The sequence below is a fragment of the Mustela nivalis genome (genome assembly GCF_964662115.1).
Source record: "Mustela nivalis genome assembly, chromosome: 9".
In the NCBI taxonomy this organism is placed as follows: Eukaryota; Metazoa; Chordata; class Mammalia; order Carnivora; family Mustelidae; genus Mustela; species Mustela nivalis.
This window is the reverse complement of record NC_139028.1, coordinates 78,046,760-78,064,788: the sequence shown is the minus strand read 5'-3', so window position 1 is coordinate 78,064,788 and position 18,029 is coordinate 78,046,760. Positions and strand designations below refer to the sequence as shown.

General features: G+C 36.1%; 1 protein-coding gene and 1 long non-coding RNA gene across 7 annotated transcripts in view; one reads left to right on the top strand and one right to left on the bottom strand.

Annotated features, from left to right (window-relative positions):
• LOC309872724 overlaps positions 1–18,029 on the bottom strand; it is a 639,146-nt gene that overhangs the window by 151,800 nt on the left and 469,317 nt on the right. The window lies entirely within an intron of this gene.
• PIK3C2A (phosphatidylinositol-4-phosphate 3-kinase catalytic subunit type 2 alpha) overlaps positions 1–18,029 on the top strand; it is a 168,201-nt gene that overhangs the window by 97,885 nt on the left and 52,287 nt on the right. For all 6 annotated transcript variants that reach the window (XM_082747221.1, XM_082747220.1, XM_082747219.1 and 3 more), the window contains 6 exons: positions 4,005–4,108; positions 11,332–11,489; positions 13,405–13,525; positions 14,474–14,585; positions 16,144–16,223; positions 16,355–16,418. In XM_082747221.1, the coding sequence (XP_082603347.1) occupies positions 4,005–4,108; positions 11,332–11,489; positions 13,405–13,525; positions 14,474–14,585; positions 16,144–16,223; positions 16,355–16,418 (639 nt within the window). The remainder of the gene's footprint in view (positions 1–4,004; positions 4,109–11,331; positions 11,490–13,404; positions 13,526–14,473; positions 14,586–16,143; positions 16,224–16,354; positions 16,419–18,029) is intronic.

Genomic DNA, 18,029 nt, shown 5'->3' with positions numbered 1-18,029 from the left:
CTGATCTTGATGGATGCCTACAGCCATTAGCAGAGAGAAATTTCCCAGTAGAAAATAGCAGAAATTAAATGATCCTCAAATCTGTGCCTTTAGCTCTGGAATAGGATACTTCTAGATGGTAACCAACTACATGGATTTACAAACCTAAACTTTCTTACTAGAGAACTCCCTGTCTTCCCCCCCACAGGCCTTTCTTACTTCTGTATATTAGATAATAGCATTAGCAATTTTTTGTCTCTTTCATTTGTTGAAAAATATTTGAGGATACAGTGTGTGGGTTACAGATGAATCATTCACAGACCTAATCCTTAAAGAACTTGGTTTAGAAGGAGAGACACTGTATGTGCATATAACTGTAGTACAAAATAGAAAGCCTTGAATGCTACATAAAGGTTTGCGCAAGATCAAGGGAGAAAAGAGGTTATTTGATGCTTAGGTTGATTGGAATTAAAGGGAGGGATTGGGGGCAAAAGTTGAGGGAATAGTGTAAAATGTTAAAAAAAATAATAAATTGTTCCAGGAAGAATGGAGAAAAACAAAAACCCTAAATGTTACTATATGAGGTGACACATTGGCAGTTCAGCTGTTTTTCACTTGTAAGAACAAAATGAAAACAGAACATTTTGAGTTAACTTTTCAGGTGTTGTTTTTATCTTGATGTATGACTAGAGAGATAGTTGTAGTCTGTTTCTGTCACTGTCAATTGAAATTTATATAGAATATTGCAGAAATTAAATGATCTGTGTGATCTATGATCTATAATCTTCTTGAAAGACCTAATTCATGAAAGGTACTCTGAATAGTACAATTTTGGGGGGTTAAAAAAAATCTATAAATGCCACTAAGGAGATTCAAAATCTGTTAATAAGTAAAACATGAAAAAGAATTAAAGGGGACGCCTGGGTGGCTCAGTTGGTTAAGCAGCTGCCTTCGGCTCAGGTTATGATCCCAGCGTCCTGGGATCGAGTCCCACATCGGGCTCCTTGCTCCGCAGGGAGCCTGCTTCTCTCTCTGACTCTGCCTTCCACTCTGTCTGCCTGTGCTCGCTCTCTCTCTCTCTCTGACAAATAAATAAAATCTTAAAAAAAAAAAAAAAGAATTAAAGAAGGAAAGATGATTATTGGGTCATGCAAAAGTATACGTTTTCTATATAGCATTGCTCCTGCAAAGGTCATAATATTGTTTTGCTCATTATGTTTTTAAGTTTTTTTAGGGAGGCCTTTTTGAGAGGTGAGAATGGCAGAGTGATTAAGCATGTGATTCTGAAGCTAAGCTGCCTGGTTTGAAATCTTAACTCTGATTGTATTAGCTGTGTGACCTTGTGTTAATTAACTTTTCTGTGCCTCATTGTAAAATGGGGATTATACTACCCATCTACAAAAGCTTTGTAAGTGGGATGCCTGGGTGGCTCAGTTGGTTGGACGACTGCCTTTCGGCTCAGGTCATGATCCTGGAGTCCCAGGATGGAATCCCACATTGGGCTCCCAGCTCCATGGGGAGTCTGCTTCTCCCTCTGACCTTCTCTGCGCTCATGCTCTCTCTCACTGTCTCTCTCTCTCTCTCAAATAAATAAATAAAATCTTTAAAAAAAAAAAAAGCTTTGTAAGAAATAAATAAAACATATTTTAAAATTTCATATAGCAGGGCTTTTGACATGTAATAAATGCTCTCAGTATTTGCTAGATTGGGGGGGTGGTAAAATATATATAAGCAGTTACTGTCTTAACCATTTTTAATTGTATAGTTCACTGGTATTAAATACATTTCATACTGTTGTACAGCCATCACTACCATCCATCGCCATAAATTTTCATCATATAAAACTGAAATTATACTTACAAATAACTCTCTATTCTCCCTTTCCCAAATTGAACCAATGATTGGGTGTTTTCTGACCCGGAGATTTAAGTTCTACAAGAATATAACATTGAGTAAAATTAGATTATCTTCAGAGGGCTTTCACATTATGATAAATATAAAACAGAATGTGATGATACGGTGTTTGGTTCAGACTAAGTACTTAAAGGTGGCAGGAGGGAAGAACAGGATATGATTCAAACTAATTGGAACATAGAAATCATTTGGGAAGTTCTGGGAAATGTGACTGGATTAGATTATGGCAAATTTGATATGTCAGGCCAGAGAATTTTTAGGAATATCAAATCCCATTTTCAGGGTTGTATGGTTTATTTGCTATAGTACTTGTTACTGTAACACAAATTAACTCATATAATTGGTAAATATTGGCTTGATGTCAGTAAAATGGAGACGTGGCATTTGTTCAAACACAATTTTTCCAGCATGTAACATTTTAAAACAAAAAGAACAAACTTTCTCATAATTAAAAAGAAATCCTTAGTAATATGAGAAAATATTAAGGAAAACATTGGAAATTCTGCAGAAGTGTTGTCTTCTAGTGAAGATGGTGGTTGAATGAGTGGTGTCAAGAGTGATTCCATGTTCCACAGTGTTAAGCTCTCTGGTGAAGACCAGTAAGTGCAGACAAAGTTGTGAAGACCTTTCTCTTTGCTTTAAGAACTTTCATGAAGATGTACATCCTAGATTATATATTTTTTTCTAGATTGTAATTTAACTTCATTGAAATTGGTCTTGAGTAGAAGCAGGAGTTCCAGGGTTTAAGGCTTCAGAGGATCGAAGACCATAATGCTAGCTAGGTGCAAATTCAAGTGGAGATTTAACTGTGCACATATTTTTATAAGGACTTACTATTTTAGTTGAGGCCTTGATTACAAAGTTAAGTGGATTTTGAATAGTTTGCCTTAACTCTGTTTTTCCCATGAGTTGTGTTATTTTTAGTTGTGATTTTTCTAGAACTCAAGGTTTGTTTTGTGTTTTTCCCCCCTTAAATGTGCATATCCCATTCTAGGAGAAAGGGCTCTGATATGTTTTAAAAGAAGGAAATTCATAAAGGAGTTGTTGCTGTAATTTTTCTGACAAGGTTTTTGTGTGTGCCATGGTCATTGAACTCCATTAGAATTCTTGAAATATATGTACTGTATTCTCATTCACTTAGTTTTGAGTTGAGAATATTCCAATTTTAATTTAATTGAATTTCAAAGGAAATTTACATTTGAAATTTGTGTCAGACTAAGTATTTTTATATAGTAAATCAAAACACCTCTAAATGGGGGTGCCTTGGTGACCTGGTCCATTAAGCATCTTTTGGTTTCAGCTCAGGTTATTATCTCAAGGTCGTGGATTGTGGATCTAGCCCTGAGTTGGGCTCTGCATTCAACATGGAGTTGGTTTAACATTCTTTCCTTCTTCCTCTCCCTTCTCCTCTGCTCCCTCCCCCCACCTCACCACTCAGGCACTTGCACAAATAGGCACGCTTCCCTCTCAAATAAAATCCTTTTTTAAAAAGACAGTTCCAAATGGACTCTGCTCTTTGGCTCTGCTTGGGTAGTGAATTTATCTCTTTGAAGTATTGCACACAGAGTTTGATCAGACATAAACTTAACTTTTAAAGGACTGTCAGGATGTGTGCATAAGTTTATTAAGATGGAAAATGCCTGCTAACTCCTAAAACTCATTCTCTTACATAAAGAACCAGCTGCCTTTTTGGAATTGGGCCAAAGTTGAAAAAATAGAATTTCTGGTTACTAGAGGAGTCCCAAATGGGCTTGATCTTTTCACTTTCTTAAAACAGTGTAGTCCTTTAATTTTATTCAGCCGTTAACTTTCTGAAGCATTTATTTTGGGAAGGTTTTGAATGGAAATATCTTCAGCATTCCATTCTTGTTGACCAGTACAAAGTACAACCTACTTCTACTTTTGAGCAAGTAAAACCAATGAACTTCAAGGCTTAGCTGGTATTACTTTTACAAAGATAGAAATCTAAAATATAAAACTTTGCTATTGATATGATTTGTTTTTCCTTTATATCTTTGTATATACTTTTGTAAAAACGTGTTTGTGCTTTACTGCTGTTTAACATTTAGAGATCTTTTACTTTTAAAATAAAAACATTTTTTTGGTTACAGAAAGACCCAAATGGGACCAGTGGTTTGTCAACCGGAAGTTCTCTTGTACAAGAAATTGAAGTACAGAATGAGGAAGTGGCAGCTTTTTGTCAGTCCATTACAAAGTAAGGAATTTTTCTTATAAAGTTTTTTTTATTAAATACTTTTAAAAAGTTAACTTGAAAACAAGGATAGTACTAATAATTCTAAGATTTTTAAAATTTCAGTTATCTTCTCCCTGTGGCTAAAATTTCAAGACCATTAATTAACACATTAACAGCAATTGTATCTAAACCTGTATCCTTCCTAACCTGTTTAGTTTGTGAATACTTAGAAGAAAAAATTGAGGTCAGACAGTAATTTCACTGTTAACCATTGAAAACATGGCTTAAACATATAGAAGTTTTGGTGCACTTAAAAAATCTGTTTTTGTTTTAGGGAGACAATTTACTGTAAACTTTCTGACATTCAAAATACTGTCCTTTAAGAGATGCTTGTACAACAGGAGTTTATAGGAGCAAATGTTAGAAAAATGCATTTCTGAAATATTCTTTTTATCTTAAATATGTCTAATACTTCTTATAGATGAGGAAACAGACTCAGAGAAGTTACCTACTAAAATTTACTCAGCTAGCCAGCAGCAGAGTCAGGTCTCCTTTGCTTTTGGTTCAGTTTGTTTTCTTTCCATTGTATCACTATATTAGTCGACTTCTGTTGTGAGTGCTAGAAACCCATCTTAAACTAGCTTAAAGAACAGTCATGTATTGATTCATAAACCCCTATAGCAGAAAGAGGAAGGACGGAACAGAGCTCAGTTACAGCAAGATCTTGGAATTTACATGCTTGAGTTGATCTCTCCTCCCTGTGATTCCCCTTTCCCATTTTCATCCTTTCTTTCTTCCTGCCCTTCCTCCCTGAATGTTGGCTTCATTTTCTACTACTGCAGGTGGGGTTTTGAAGGCAGGGAATATAGCCACTTGTAGCTTACTTAGACTTTATATTCTAATGGTCTTGCAGGAAGGGAGGAAAGGGAGTCCCCTCAGCCAACACCAGATAGAAAAATCCCACGGAAGGAAAGAGTGGAACAACAAACATTGTGGCCAAGGGGTTGAAATCTGTTATTGGAAGAAAGTATATCACCAGTGAGGGATTTATTCATTGAATTCAGTATTTTCCTCAGTGTGGTCTGCTGTAAGTGAAGCAGAGTGTGGGGTTCCCAAATCATTTTTGAGTATATACTTCATTTTAATGTTTAAGGAACTTAATAACTGGATTTTCTAGACAATTGGTAATATTTCATTAAAATTCTGTCTTTGTTACCTCTTAACCAACATTTCTTTTCTTCAGAATACCTTAGGGGAGAAAAAGAAGAAAAATATCAGTAGAGGCACTTTTTCTTCTCTGTGGAAAGGTTTTTAAGATAGAAGAGACATTTAGGTGACTTAATATTCAAATTACATGTATTATAAATTATCTGTGCCTTCATGTCATTATACCATATGTGTGTGTGTGGTTAATAATTTGGAAATACTCTTTTGCCTTAATTTTGGAAGTAATCTGTTATGTGTTTATCTAGTTCCTTCAGTTTTCTCCCTAAATAAGCCCTATATGCTTTCTGTTAGACTGTTTTGAGTGACTGTTGCATTTAAGCTTTGCAGGTTGGGAAATTAGCCTGTCTTGATCTACCTTTCTCCGCATTTGAATCGTATAGTTATTTACACAGACTCTGCCACTAAGCTAAAATGATTATTTTTATTTATACACGTGCACAGTGGTTTATGTAATCTGAAACCCCAGATGAAGTAAGGAGAGAATGACTTCTTTTTTGTAATTTTATTTCCATTAGTAGAGAGTGATTCCAAAAAATATTTCAGAGAAGTAAGAAGCAGAGGTGTTTTTGGAGCCATCTTCTAGGCTTTTCACTTCTTCCCCTGAGACTTTGGAGATTGGGGTCAAGAGATATCCCTTGAAGAAATTAATAGCGCTATTTTTTTTTTCCCAGTGTGATCATTTCTGCACTGAAATTTTTAAACAAGTATTTATACTCTTAATCCTTAAACAACTGTTTATACTTTTACTCCTTAAACTCCTTACTTTTTGAAATCTCTTAAAATGATTAATCATTTTAAATGATTAATCAGCTATGAAAGATTTGTCTAGATACTTTTTACAATTAAGATTACTTGGATAACAGACTCTGATACATTGCTGGTTCTAAGACTTTTTTTTTCCTTGTGTGAAATTAGGGAGCTGGATTAGTGATCTCAAGAATCTTTTTTAGTTTAAAGGACTGTAATGCTGTGATTCAGGACATTTCATTATTTACATTACATTTACATTACATTATTTACATCCTGCAATAGTGTCCTGATCCCAATGATTCCTTGTATGTTTTCAAGGACTTAACTTCTGCATTTAGGTAATTTTATTCTAAATAATACAGACTTTACTTCTGTAATTTTTATTTTTGTCTTTTAAAAAGCCCTCATTTTTATCTTTTTTTCCTGTCCTTCTGATTTTGCATGATTTGGCTCTGTCTGTACCTAACTTCAGCTTGATTGAGCACACAGTAGGAAAATAAACCATAAAAGATTTAAATTTCCTGAACTGTAGAACCACATTAAATAAGCAAACAAAGGGGCACTTGGGTGGCTCAGTTGGTTGAGCATCTGACTCTTGGTTTTGGCTGTAGTCATTATCTCATGGGTTTGGAGATTGAGCCCCAGTTAGGGCTCTGTGCTCAGCAGGGAGTCTGCTTGGGATTCTCTCCTCTGCTCCTCCCCTACTCATGCACTCTTTCTCAGTATCTCTAAAATAAATAAATCTGGGCGCCTGGTGGCTCAGTTGGTTGTGTGGCTGCCTTCGGCTCAAGTCATGATCCCGGACTTCCAGGATCAAGTCCCACATCCGGCTCCCTGCTCCTTGGGGAGTCGGCTTCTCCCTCTGACTTTCTCCTCTCTCATGCTCTCTCTCACTCATTCTCTCTCAAATGAATAAATAAATAAAAATCATTTTATAAATAAATAAATAAATAAATAAATAAATCTTTAAAAAATAATAAAAATAAGCCAAGAAGGCTGTTTCTTTGGTGATGACAGAGAGGTGGAAATTTGAGAGAAAATGACAATTAGAGTTTAAAAAGTAATCTGTATTGTTATAACTTAAGAATATCAAGCTCCAGTGTATGAGAGTATCCATAAAAACACCTCTGATGGTTTATTTAAATAATTCAGCAGTTTAATTTGCTTTTGTGTGTTTAAAAATTTAGTTATAAACAAAACAAAAAAACCCCCAACTTTAAAGAATCTGTTATCATTTTAGTTTTTCCCCAATTTGGATAAAGCAGACAAAACCATAAAAATAAAGAAATGTCAGTTTTGCAGAAACAAAATGACTTTTTTTTCTGGATTATCTTCTACGATGTCAAGCAGAGATAGAGCTCATTTAAAATTAAAAAATCCCAACATGGGGTTCCATTTCACTACCCTGAGCTCATGACCTGAGCCAAAGCCAAGGGTCAGGCACTCATCTGACAGCTCCACCCCTCATTTATAAAATTTTTTTATGGTGATAAAACATACATAGTGTGAAATTTGCTATTTTAACCAGTTTTACATGTGCAGGTATGTGATATTATGTACATTCACGTTGCTGTGTAAAAAAGGGACTTGTTTTTTGAAGTTTTTATTGAAATTCCAGTTAACATATAAGTGCAGTATTTCCATGTATCACCGGTGCTCATCATAGTAAGTGTGCTCTGTAATTCCCATCACCTATTTAACCCCATCCCTTCACCCACCTCCTCTCTGGTGACCATCACTTTGTTCTTTGTAGTTAAGAGTCTGTTTCTTGAGAGCATCTGAGTGGCTCATTCAGTTAAGGAAGGGTCTGACTTGATCTAAGCTCAGGTGAGTTCAAGCTCCATGCTGGACTTCATACTCGGCATGGAACCTACATCAAAAAAAAAAGAGAGAGAGAGTCTGTTTCTTGGTTTTTACCTTTCTCTTTTCCCCGACCCCAGTGGCTCATTTGCTTGTTTCTTAAATTCCACATATGAGTGAAATCATACGGTATTTGTCTTTTCCTGACTGACTTCTCTTAGCGTAATACTCTCCTCCAGCTCCATCCATGTCATTGCAAATGGCAAGCTTTCACTCTTTGTTATGGCTGAATAATACTCCATTATTCCAATATTCCTATCTCTTCATTATCCATTCATCATTCAATGGACACTTGAGCTGTTTCATAATTTGGCTATTATAAATAATATAATATGCTGCTATAAAATTCACTGGGGTGCATGTATTCAAAAAAGGACTCACTTTAAGGAAAGGAGTTGAAGGAACCTACCCTAGCAAATCAAGTTCATTGAATGTAACTTTGATCACTGGAAATTTAGTCTAATAAATTTCTGAGCTATTATCAGGAATGTCTGCTTGCCCTTTCATCATCTTTAAGGATTTCTGAAACTTGAAATCTTGCTTGGATATAGGCAGAATTCTCTGATACGTGATTTGCTGTAAGTATCTATTTTATAGTGTAGAAAACAAGAGAATACCTAGTAGATTAATAAGAAAAAAGAATCTTGGGCAAGGTCCAACAAAGGTCTTGGCACTATGTCGTAGAGGGGTAAGTTTGAAACAGTTAAATATCTGAAGATGCTGTATCCATGTATAAAGGTGCATTTCCAATGTCAATATAAGTTTATTACTTATAGTAGTTTTTTTCTTAAGATTTTATTTATTTGAGAGAGAAAGTGAAAGAGGGAGAGAGAACACAAGCAATAGGGAGGGCCAGAGGGAGAGGGGGAAGCAGGCTCCCCACTGAGTAGGAAGCCCAATACCAGGCTTGATCCCAGAACCCTGAGGTCATGACATGAACTGAAGGCAAATGTTCAACCAACTTAGCCACCTAAGCACCTCAACTTTTATTAGTTTTTTTTTAAGATTTTATTTATTTATTTGACAGACAGAGATCACAAGTAGGCAGAGAGGCAGGCGGTGGGGCGGGGAGCAGGCTCCCCACGGAGCAGAAAGCCCAATGTGGGGCTCGATCCCAGAACTCTGAGATCATGACCTGAGCCAAAGGCAGAGGCTTTAACCCACTGAGCCACCCAGGCGCCCCTATATTAATTTTTTTAAATTACTTTTCTTCTTCTTCTTCTTCTTCTTTTGTTTGTTTTTTTAAAGATTTTATTTATTTATTCGACAGACAGAGATTACAAGTAGGCGAGAGGCAGGCAGGGAGAGAGAGGAGGAAGCAGGCTCTCTGCGGAGCCAAGAGCCCGATGTGGGGCTCGATCCCAGGACTCTGGGATCATGACTTGAGCCGAAGGCAGAGGCTTTAACCCACTGAGCCACCCAGGCGCCCCATCTTCTTCTTTTTTTTAAAAAAAGACATTATTTATTTGACAGACAGAGATCCCAAGCAGGCAGAGAGGAAGGGAAGCAGGCTCCCTGCTGAGCAGAAAGCCCAATGCCGGGCTCCATCCCAGGACCTTGGCGTTATGACCTGAGCTGAAGGTAGAGGCTTTAACTCACTGAGCCACCAAGACACCCCTAATTTTCTTCTTTTTGATATTGGATCTTTTGTGGTACTTAAGACTACAGTGCAGAACTCAGATTTTTTTGTTTATTCATTTATTTGACAAGATGCCTGTAGCCCCTCTATTACTAGGCACTGCTCTGAGTATGTTACAAACTTAGTTCACATAGGGGCACCTGGGTGGCTCAGTTGTTAACTGTCTGCTTTTGGCTCAAGTCATGATCCCAAGGTCTTGGGATCAAGCCCCCCATTGGGCTCCCTGATTAGCAGGGAGTCTGCATTCCCTCTCCTACTCCCCCTGCTCATGTTCCTGCTCTCACTGTTTCTCTCTGTCAAATAAATAAATAAAATCTTTAAAAAAATTCTTAAAAAAACTTAGTTCACATAATTCTCACAATAACCTTATGAAGTTAGTGGTGGTGTCCTCAGTTTGTAGAAGAGGAAGCTGGAAGCAGATTCAGTAACTTGCCTGTGGTTACATGGCTGGTAAGTAGTAAAATCAGGATTTAAACTCAGGTTGTCTGGCTCTAGAGACCATGTACAGTTATACTCACTGCCTCTCTCTTTTTTTTTTTAAGATTTTATTTTATTATTATTTTTAAAGACTTAATTTATTTGTAGATTTATTTATTCATTTGTCAGAGAGAGAGCATACAAGCAGGCAGAGAAGCAGGCTCCCCGCTGAGGGGAGTGCAGATGCCAGACTTTGTTCCAGGACCCTGAGATGATGACCAGAGCCGAAGGCAGATGCTTAACTGACTGAGCCACCCAGGTCCCAAGATTTTGTTTAGAGAAGAGTGCTCAAGCACACTTCAGTACGGAGCAGGTCGAGGGGCTCAGTCTTAGGACCCTGAGATCATGGCCTGAGCCAAAATCAAAGTCAGACACTTAATCAACTGAGCCCCCCCAGGTGCTCCTCTCCTGATCCTTTTCTTTTTGTCTTCCCAAACTATTTTATTTTATTCCTATGACTTGATTATTTTAATCTCTACAGAGGGAAATACATAATACTTCAAGCATTCATTCCATTTATATTCCTGTGAAAAGCACTCAGGAGAATTGGATCTTGTTTTCTAACCTCCAGAAAAAAGTCAGTTAAAGGCAGGCTACAAATTTTAAAAAGGCATCAAATATTCCTTTGTTTTCTGGTAACAGAAAGTGATGCTGGGGAAGAGCCATATATACTGTACTCCTGCATTTCAATTTAAACTATGTTGTTCCTGTGAATACCTTCACAGGCAGTTCTTGCCATTCCCTGAGTTTTAGAAATCACTTTGAGAGAATAAGGGCCTACAGCATGGTAAAAACTGATAATGATTTTTTATTGTTGTCTAACAACCAACTCTCTGCCCCCAAAATGTAGGAGAAAAAGCCCTAAGAAAAACATTTTTAAAAGACAACAAACTTTTTTCCCTCTAGCAATTGCAGTTGAGGGTTACTTTGCTGTATTCTCAGTAGATTCATTAAAAGTGTACATTTTGTATAATTATACTGTATAGCCAAAAAATCTGAAGCAGAAAACCTCATTTAATGCCTTGTATCCAATGTATGCCTGGTTAATGTTGCTAGTGTTACCACAGATCTCCTGGCTCTAGTTAATAATCTCTTTTCTTGGATTCCTCTTATCTAAAAGGCAAATGCTGGTATTTGGAGTTTAACTGGGGTCCATTCATTACAGTTCTTATGAGCTACTTTAGAATTGAACAAGACACAGAACTGAATGGTAGTAAGCATGCAAAATTTTGTTTAGGGCTCTCAAATGCAGCTTTAAAAATATTTTTAACTTCTTCTTTCTTGTGAACAGATTGAAGACCAACTTTCCATATACCAATCACTGCACAAATCCGGGCTATTTGTTAAGTCCAGTTACAGTGCAAAGAAATATATGTGGAGAAAATGCCAGCGTGAAGGTCTCCATTGAAATTGAAGGATTTCAACTGCCAGTTACTTTTACATGTGATGGTAGGTTTGTGGTTTCCCAACCATCTTGCTTTGGGAGAAATGTTTAAAATGTTATTTTAATCATTCTTGACCCTGTTATCATTAGGTATCCTTTAAAAAAATTTTGTGTTGTGTGTGTGTGGTAAAATACTTAACATTCATTAGTTACCCTTTTCAAAAAAATGGCATTCATTTGGATAATTTTCTGGTTAGGACTAGTGGGAAAATAGTTTACCTTTATGACTGCATATTTCTGTGAAAAATGCTGAGTAATTTTGATTAATTGGTGACATTTGGCCAAGGTCCAAAAGCATGGTATTAAAAGGCTATTTATAGTCCCAATTTTTTTTTTTTTTTCATTTTATGGCAAGAAGAGTGTTTGTTTATAAATAGCTGTCAGTGAAATTGAAATTCCAGGTATCTTGCTAAGCTCTTCTAAGAAGTAGATAATCCTCCTTTAGTTCTAACTCTCTTCCAAATTTGGTGTGGATATCCTTTCTAGAAATGTATCCTTAAGTCTGTAGGAAATTTTTGTCATAGTTTGAGTCTCATGATGTATATTATTTTAATGGGATTCCAGCAGTAGAATAAGGGCTATATTTCTACAGTACTTTGACCTGAAATTGATGCCATTTTGGGGGCATGGTTTTGACTAGGAAAATGTCCAATATTTGGATACTTTCTTTGTAGCTTTGCACTTTTCAAGGCTCTTTGAAAAAAAATATGAATCTGAAACAAAAATGTTAGCCAACTATAATAATTATTCTTTTAGTTTCTAAAGGAAAAACTATTCTTATAACATACTTTGAATTTTGATCTGGGGATTATTTAAAACCCTTTTGTTGTAAGAATTACTACTAAAATTGAAAAAAGATCAATAGGCCCCTTGATAGAAATAGTAAACACTGATGACAAGTATTTCAGTTTGTATGGTTTTTACTTAATATGTCAAGATATCATTACTTTTTGAGGAAAAAAGTAATGACTTAATATATCAAGACAATATAAAAAAGACAATAAATCAAGATACTACTTTTTGAGAAAATATCTCAAATGCCTATCGTTTGGTTCTTCATAAACATGCACATTTACAGTGTACATCTCTGTTAAGAAATTTAACCACATTATGATATAAGTGTGTCCAAATGATAAGTATTACCATACAATTGGCTGTTCAGAAATGTACACATTGCATTAGATATTTTATGGCCTTTTCTGCCAATCTGTTGATTTTCATGAAGTCTGTACTGAATAATTGTTTTCTAAATTGAACATAGGAACTCTCAGAAGTAAATTACTTTAAAGGGTTACTTTAATTTTTAGTGTCTTGTAATCTTAGTATCCAGCTATTGTCACGAACAATAATTGAACAATACTTCCTACTTGTTATATTTTTATTCTTTGGAAAATTTATGAGGAACATGTCAAACATTTAAAATGTTAATTATTTTTTCCTTATGATTTGGTTTAAATCATTGTTTGCTGTGTCCTGCTAAATGTTAACCTTTTTGGAGGAGTCTGTGGTAGGGAGGTGGCTTTCTTAGCTAAGATCTGCCCTATCTAATACAGTAATCACTAGCCCCATGCGGCTATTGAGTACTCAAAATGTGGCTAATATAGAGTGAGATGTGCTATATATGTAAAATACACAGTGGATTTCAAAGACCCAATTTGAAAAGAAATAAGCTGTGTCATTGGTAATTTTAAAATGCTGGTTATATGATGCAATGACATTTTGGATTTATTAAGTTAAATATGTTGAAATTAGCTTCACCTGTTTCTTTTTACTTTTCTCAGTCTGGCTAGTAGAATATCTTAAATTCTGTATGTGGCCTACATTATATTTCTGTTGTATAGGCTCTCTTAAATGATAAGAATAACATTCTCAAGTGTATAGAGTGAAATGAGCAAAATGAAACTGATGCCTCTTTTACAGTGAGTTCTACTGTAGAAATCATTATAATGCAAGCCCTTTGCTGGGTACATGATGACTTGAATCAAGTAGATGTTGGCAGCTATGTTCTGAAAGTTTGTGGTCAAGAGGAAGTGCTGCAAAAGTAAGTATTCATTTAACTACTGAGCAATGTCTTTTGAAATTTAATTTTAAGGAGTTAAATTAGAAAAATTTCAAGTTAAATTTGTACTCCCAAGAATACATTGGGTCCTACTAAGTTATATCATTGGATCAATAAGCTTATATTGAGATACACTTAAATTGAGATGTGTTTAAGACAGTGGAGAGCTAACAGACATAATTAAAACGTGGTATTGCCCTTAAGCTTATAGTGTTAAATGGAAAGAATGGTGGGCAATCGGTTGATAAGTGAATTTAATGGCTCTTTTCTTTGTGCTAAGAGTCGATAGTCACATCATTATAGACTCCCCATTTTCCTTTTGTAGCATGTACCATTACGTTTCACACAGTGGTCAGCTGTGACTTCCTTTTAGTTGCCTAAAATAATCATTGTAATTTTTTTCTGAACCAGATAATTTATTGTATCTAGCTTTTAGTGCAGTTATTTTACAGATTTTAGTATTTTAGGTTATTCGAAATGCCCTGCCCTTGTTTTTCTTGTTTCTTTTTTTCATCTTCATCTTCTTTCTTTTGTGCTGTGACTCTTCTCATGTAGAATTACTCTTTTATTTAAGTGTCCACACTTGGTTAAAAAACTGTCTCTACAGGGGCGCCGGGGTGGCTCAGTGGGTTAGGGCCTTTGCCTTCGGCTCCGGTCATGATCCCAGGTGGGATCGAGCCCCACATAGGGCTCTCTGCTCAGCGGGGAGCCTGCTTCCACCTCTCTCTCTCTGCCTGCCTCTCAGCCTGCTTGTGATCTCTGCTTATTCAGTCAAATAAATAAATAAAATCTATTAAAAAAAAAAGAAAACTGTCTCTACATTTTACCATTCTCTTCAATTTCTGATGCAGATACAAGTTATATCTTACTCTTACCTCTGTAATTTCTACTTTGAGAATAATATTGATGAAAATTAATATATTTTAATAGTAATCATTGCCTTGGAAGTCATGAATATATTCAAAACTGCCGAAAATGGGACACAGAGATTAAACTACAACTTTTGACCTTCAGCGCAATGTGTCAAAATCTGGCCCGAACAGTAAGTATGTACCTCATAACTGAATTGCATTTGGTTGAATCTGAGTAATTCTCCTAATTAGCCAATTTGCAATTTCTGCATTCTCCAAGATTTCTGAGTTGGACTGGTGAATGGATTGGAATGAGGAACTAATTCTACCCACAACAAGGGTTTTCAGCAGATGGGGGGAACTTTTCAATCATGGAGTCTTAGATAGCATACTACTGTGAGCTGGAGGCATATTTGAAAATCAGAGTGGAGGAAATAAAAGCTTGATTTGTAATGGTTTTACAAGAATGAAAACATTTGGGTTCAAAGAGAAATGAGGAAGGAGGAAAGATTTTGAATAGTAAATACAGTTTGGGGGAAGAAGAGATCCACGTTGACGTTTGCATCAAACTGAAAAATATACATTATTCTGCACTAAAGAAACCTATTTCTCTTCTTAAAGTACTTTCTTTTTTTTTTTTTTTTTTTTTAAGATTTTTTTTTTTATTTATTTACTTGACAGATCACAAATAGGCAGAGAGGCAGGCAGAGAGAGAGGAGGAAGCAGGCTCCCCACTGAGCAGAGAGCCCGATGCGGGGCTCGATCCCAGGACACTGGGATCATGACCTGAGCCGAAGGCAGAGGCTTTAACCCACTGAGCCACCCAGGCGCCCCTTAAAGTACTTTCTTTTGAAGTTAAAGCACATTAGAGTACAGGAGATTATGCTGTTTTATTACTGTATGAACACTTGATAAACTTTAATCTTTAAAGAGAATTATTCTTCACTTGGTAGAACTTTGATGGAAAAATAGCAGTCATGTTTACTTTATTTTCTTATGTTTTACTCCTGTGTTTCATAAAATTTATTTCACTTGGGTGGAAACTATTTCATGAAATTCAGTATATTTTAGCAGTCTTCGGTGGCTTTTCTTCAGTTTCTTAAGAAATGATGTTTTTTAATATATTTACATACTAAAGACTTAGTATGGCAGAAGAGATTGGTGCCTTGTTTGTTGAGGGTAAGGTTGGGAGCAATTTGATTATCATTAGAAAACTAACTCAGACGTTCAGATGATTTCTTCCACATCTGATCCAATCCCACCATCATTTTCATTTGGTTGTCAGCCATCTTTAAAAGTGTTTGTTTTGGGACACCTGGGTGGCTTAGTTGATTAAGCAGCTGCCTTCATCTCAGGTCATGATCCCAGGGTCCTAGGATTGAGCCTCACATCAGGCTCCCTGTTCAGCAGGGAGTCTGCTTCTCCCTCTGCCTCTCCTCCAGTTTGTGCTCTCTCTCAGATAAATAAATAAAATCTTAAAAAAATAAATAAATAAAAATTGTTTTGTTTTTTAAAGCTCTCTATTCTTTCCTTATAGAACAGAAATAGTTGTTACTTTGGGAGCTACTTATATATCAGAAACTAGACCTAAGACATTTATGTTTTTAATTTATTAAATTAATTTTTTAGAGTACTTTTTCCTCACTCAGTTGTAAATAGCATTTAATTCTGATAATATTTTAGCCTCTGTTCTGAAAAATCACTTTAGTTTCAAGAATTTATCATACAACTTAACCATATTTTTTTTAGGCAGAAGATGATAAAACACCTGTGGATTTAAACAAACACCTGCATCAAATGGAAAAGCCTTACAAAGAAGTCATGACAAGGTGTGGCATCTAAAACATTAATTTCAGGTTTTCAGACTTTGCTTTTGGATGTGAATACCTTTATTTTGGTGAATAAAACAAAGTACTAGTATATAGTATCCTTCAGTCACAATAATTGTTCTTTATTTCAGATATCCTGTTGAAGAACTTTTAGATTCTTACCACAACCAAGTGGAACTGGCTCTTCAAATTGAAGTAGGTCTTAATTCACATTTTGGCATGATGACTTAAGGACTCTTGTCTTTGTTCTATCTTAAATATTAGTGTGGTGGTGGAGGAAATATTGTAGAAGGATGATTAAAACTATATTCTTGATGTTGACATTTGATGACTTGTTTTCTGAGCCATCTTGTTAACCAAAGTTCTGAATATTGCATGAGTTAGCACTTCACCTCACTTCCGCTTTATTACTAAGAGGAGCCTTCAGTTCAATTCAGATAGCATTAACTGAATGTTCACTATGTGCTAGATGCTGGAGTTATGAAAATGAAAGCTCTAGTCCCCATTTACCAAGAACTTAAAACTAGTGATGGATTTAAACACAGTTTCATATAGTATAGTAAATGTAGTATAGAGGTATACATTGTGTTCTTTGGGAGATCAAAGAAGGGCACTCTTCTAACTTGAGAGTTCATGGAAAGCCTCTAAGAAGGGAGTTTGCCTGAGCCAAGTCAACAGTACAGGTTAGCTAGAAGATAGGTGGGAAGGGCATGTGAACAGCACACAGATTTGATACAGATGTAAAATATATGCGTTTCTGTAATAGAGTACAGAGTGTGACAGGAAGATTGGGAGAGGACACTGGAGATACCAGATATAAGTTACCACTTTATAATCCATGTTAACTTCTAATCTGTCTTCTAGGTTAGAGGGCCATATCCAGTCCATTTTCTGTTTTTGTAAATAAACAATTTTTGGAACACAGCCACACTCATTAGTTTACATATTTTCTGTGACTGCATTTGTGCTCTAATACTAGAGTTGAGTAGTTGGGACAGACACTGTTTATTCTACAAAGTCTAAACAACTTACTATTTGCTATTTTATGGAGAAGGTTTGCTGACCCCTGCTTTAGCCATTAAAGGTATTTTTAGCTGATGATAGGGGGTTGATTGGGGTGAGTGACTTGTTTAGTCCTAAGCTTTGAAATCCCTCTGGCCATACTGTGTAAGTTACATTGGGTTCTGGCAGGATTGGTTTCAGGGAGACTACTTAGGAAGGTGTTTTATAGTATTCCAAGTGAAAAATAATTAGTGTGGCCAAGGCAGGAAGGAGGGATCTGATTAACAATATTTAGGAGATACAATTGGCAGGATTTTGGTAAGTAATGAGATGTAAGAGAAGAAATAGTGAAGGATGACTCTTAAATTTCTAGCAACTAGGGGCGCCTGGGTGGCTCAGTGGATTAAGCCGCTGCCTTTGGCTCAGGTCATGATCTCAGGGTCCTGGGATCGAGTCCCGCATCGGGCTCTCTGCTCAGCAGGGAGCCTGCTTCCCTCTCTCTCTCTCTGGCTGCCTCTCTGTCTACTTGTGATTTCTCTCTGTCAAATAAATAAATAAATATTTAAAAAAAAATTTCTAGCAACTAATACATTATTGTCAGCATTTAAACATATTCATTTATTTGGTAAATGTTGAATATATCTCTTCATTGTGATGCTTGCTGTAGGTGCTGAGGATATGGCAGCGAACAAATGAAACTGTAATCCCAGCTCTTAGTTTACACTCTAGTTGGATGAGACAGACAATAAAAGTAGCAAAACGTGCTGTATCAGGTGGTAAGCACTACAGAGAAAAATAAAGGAG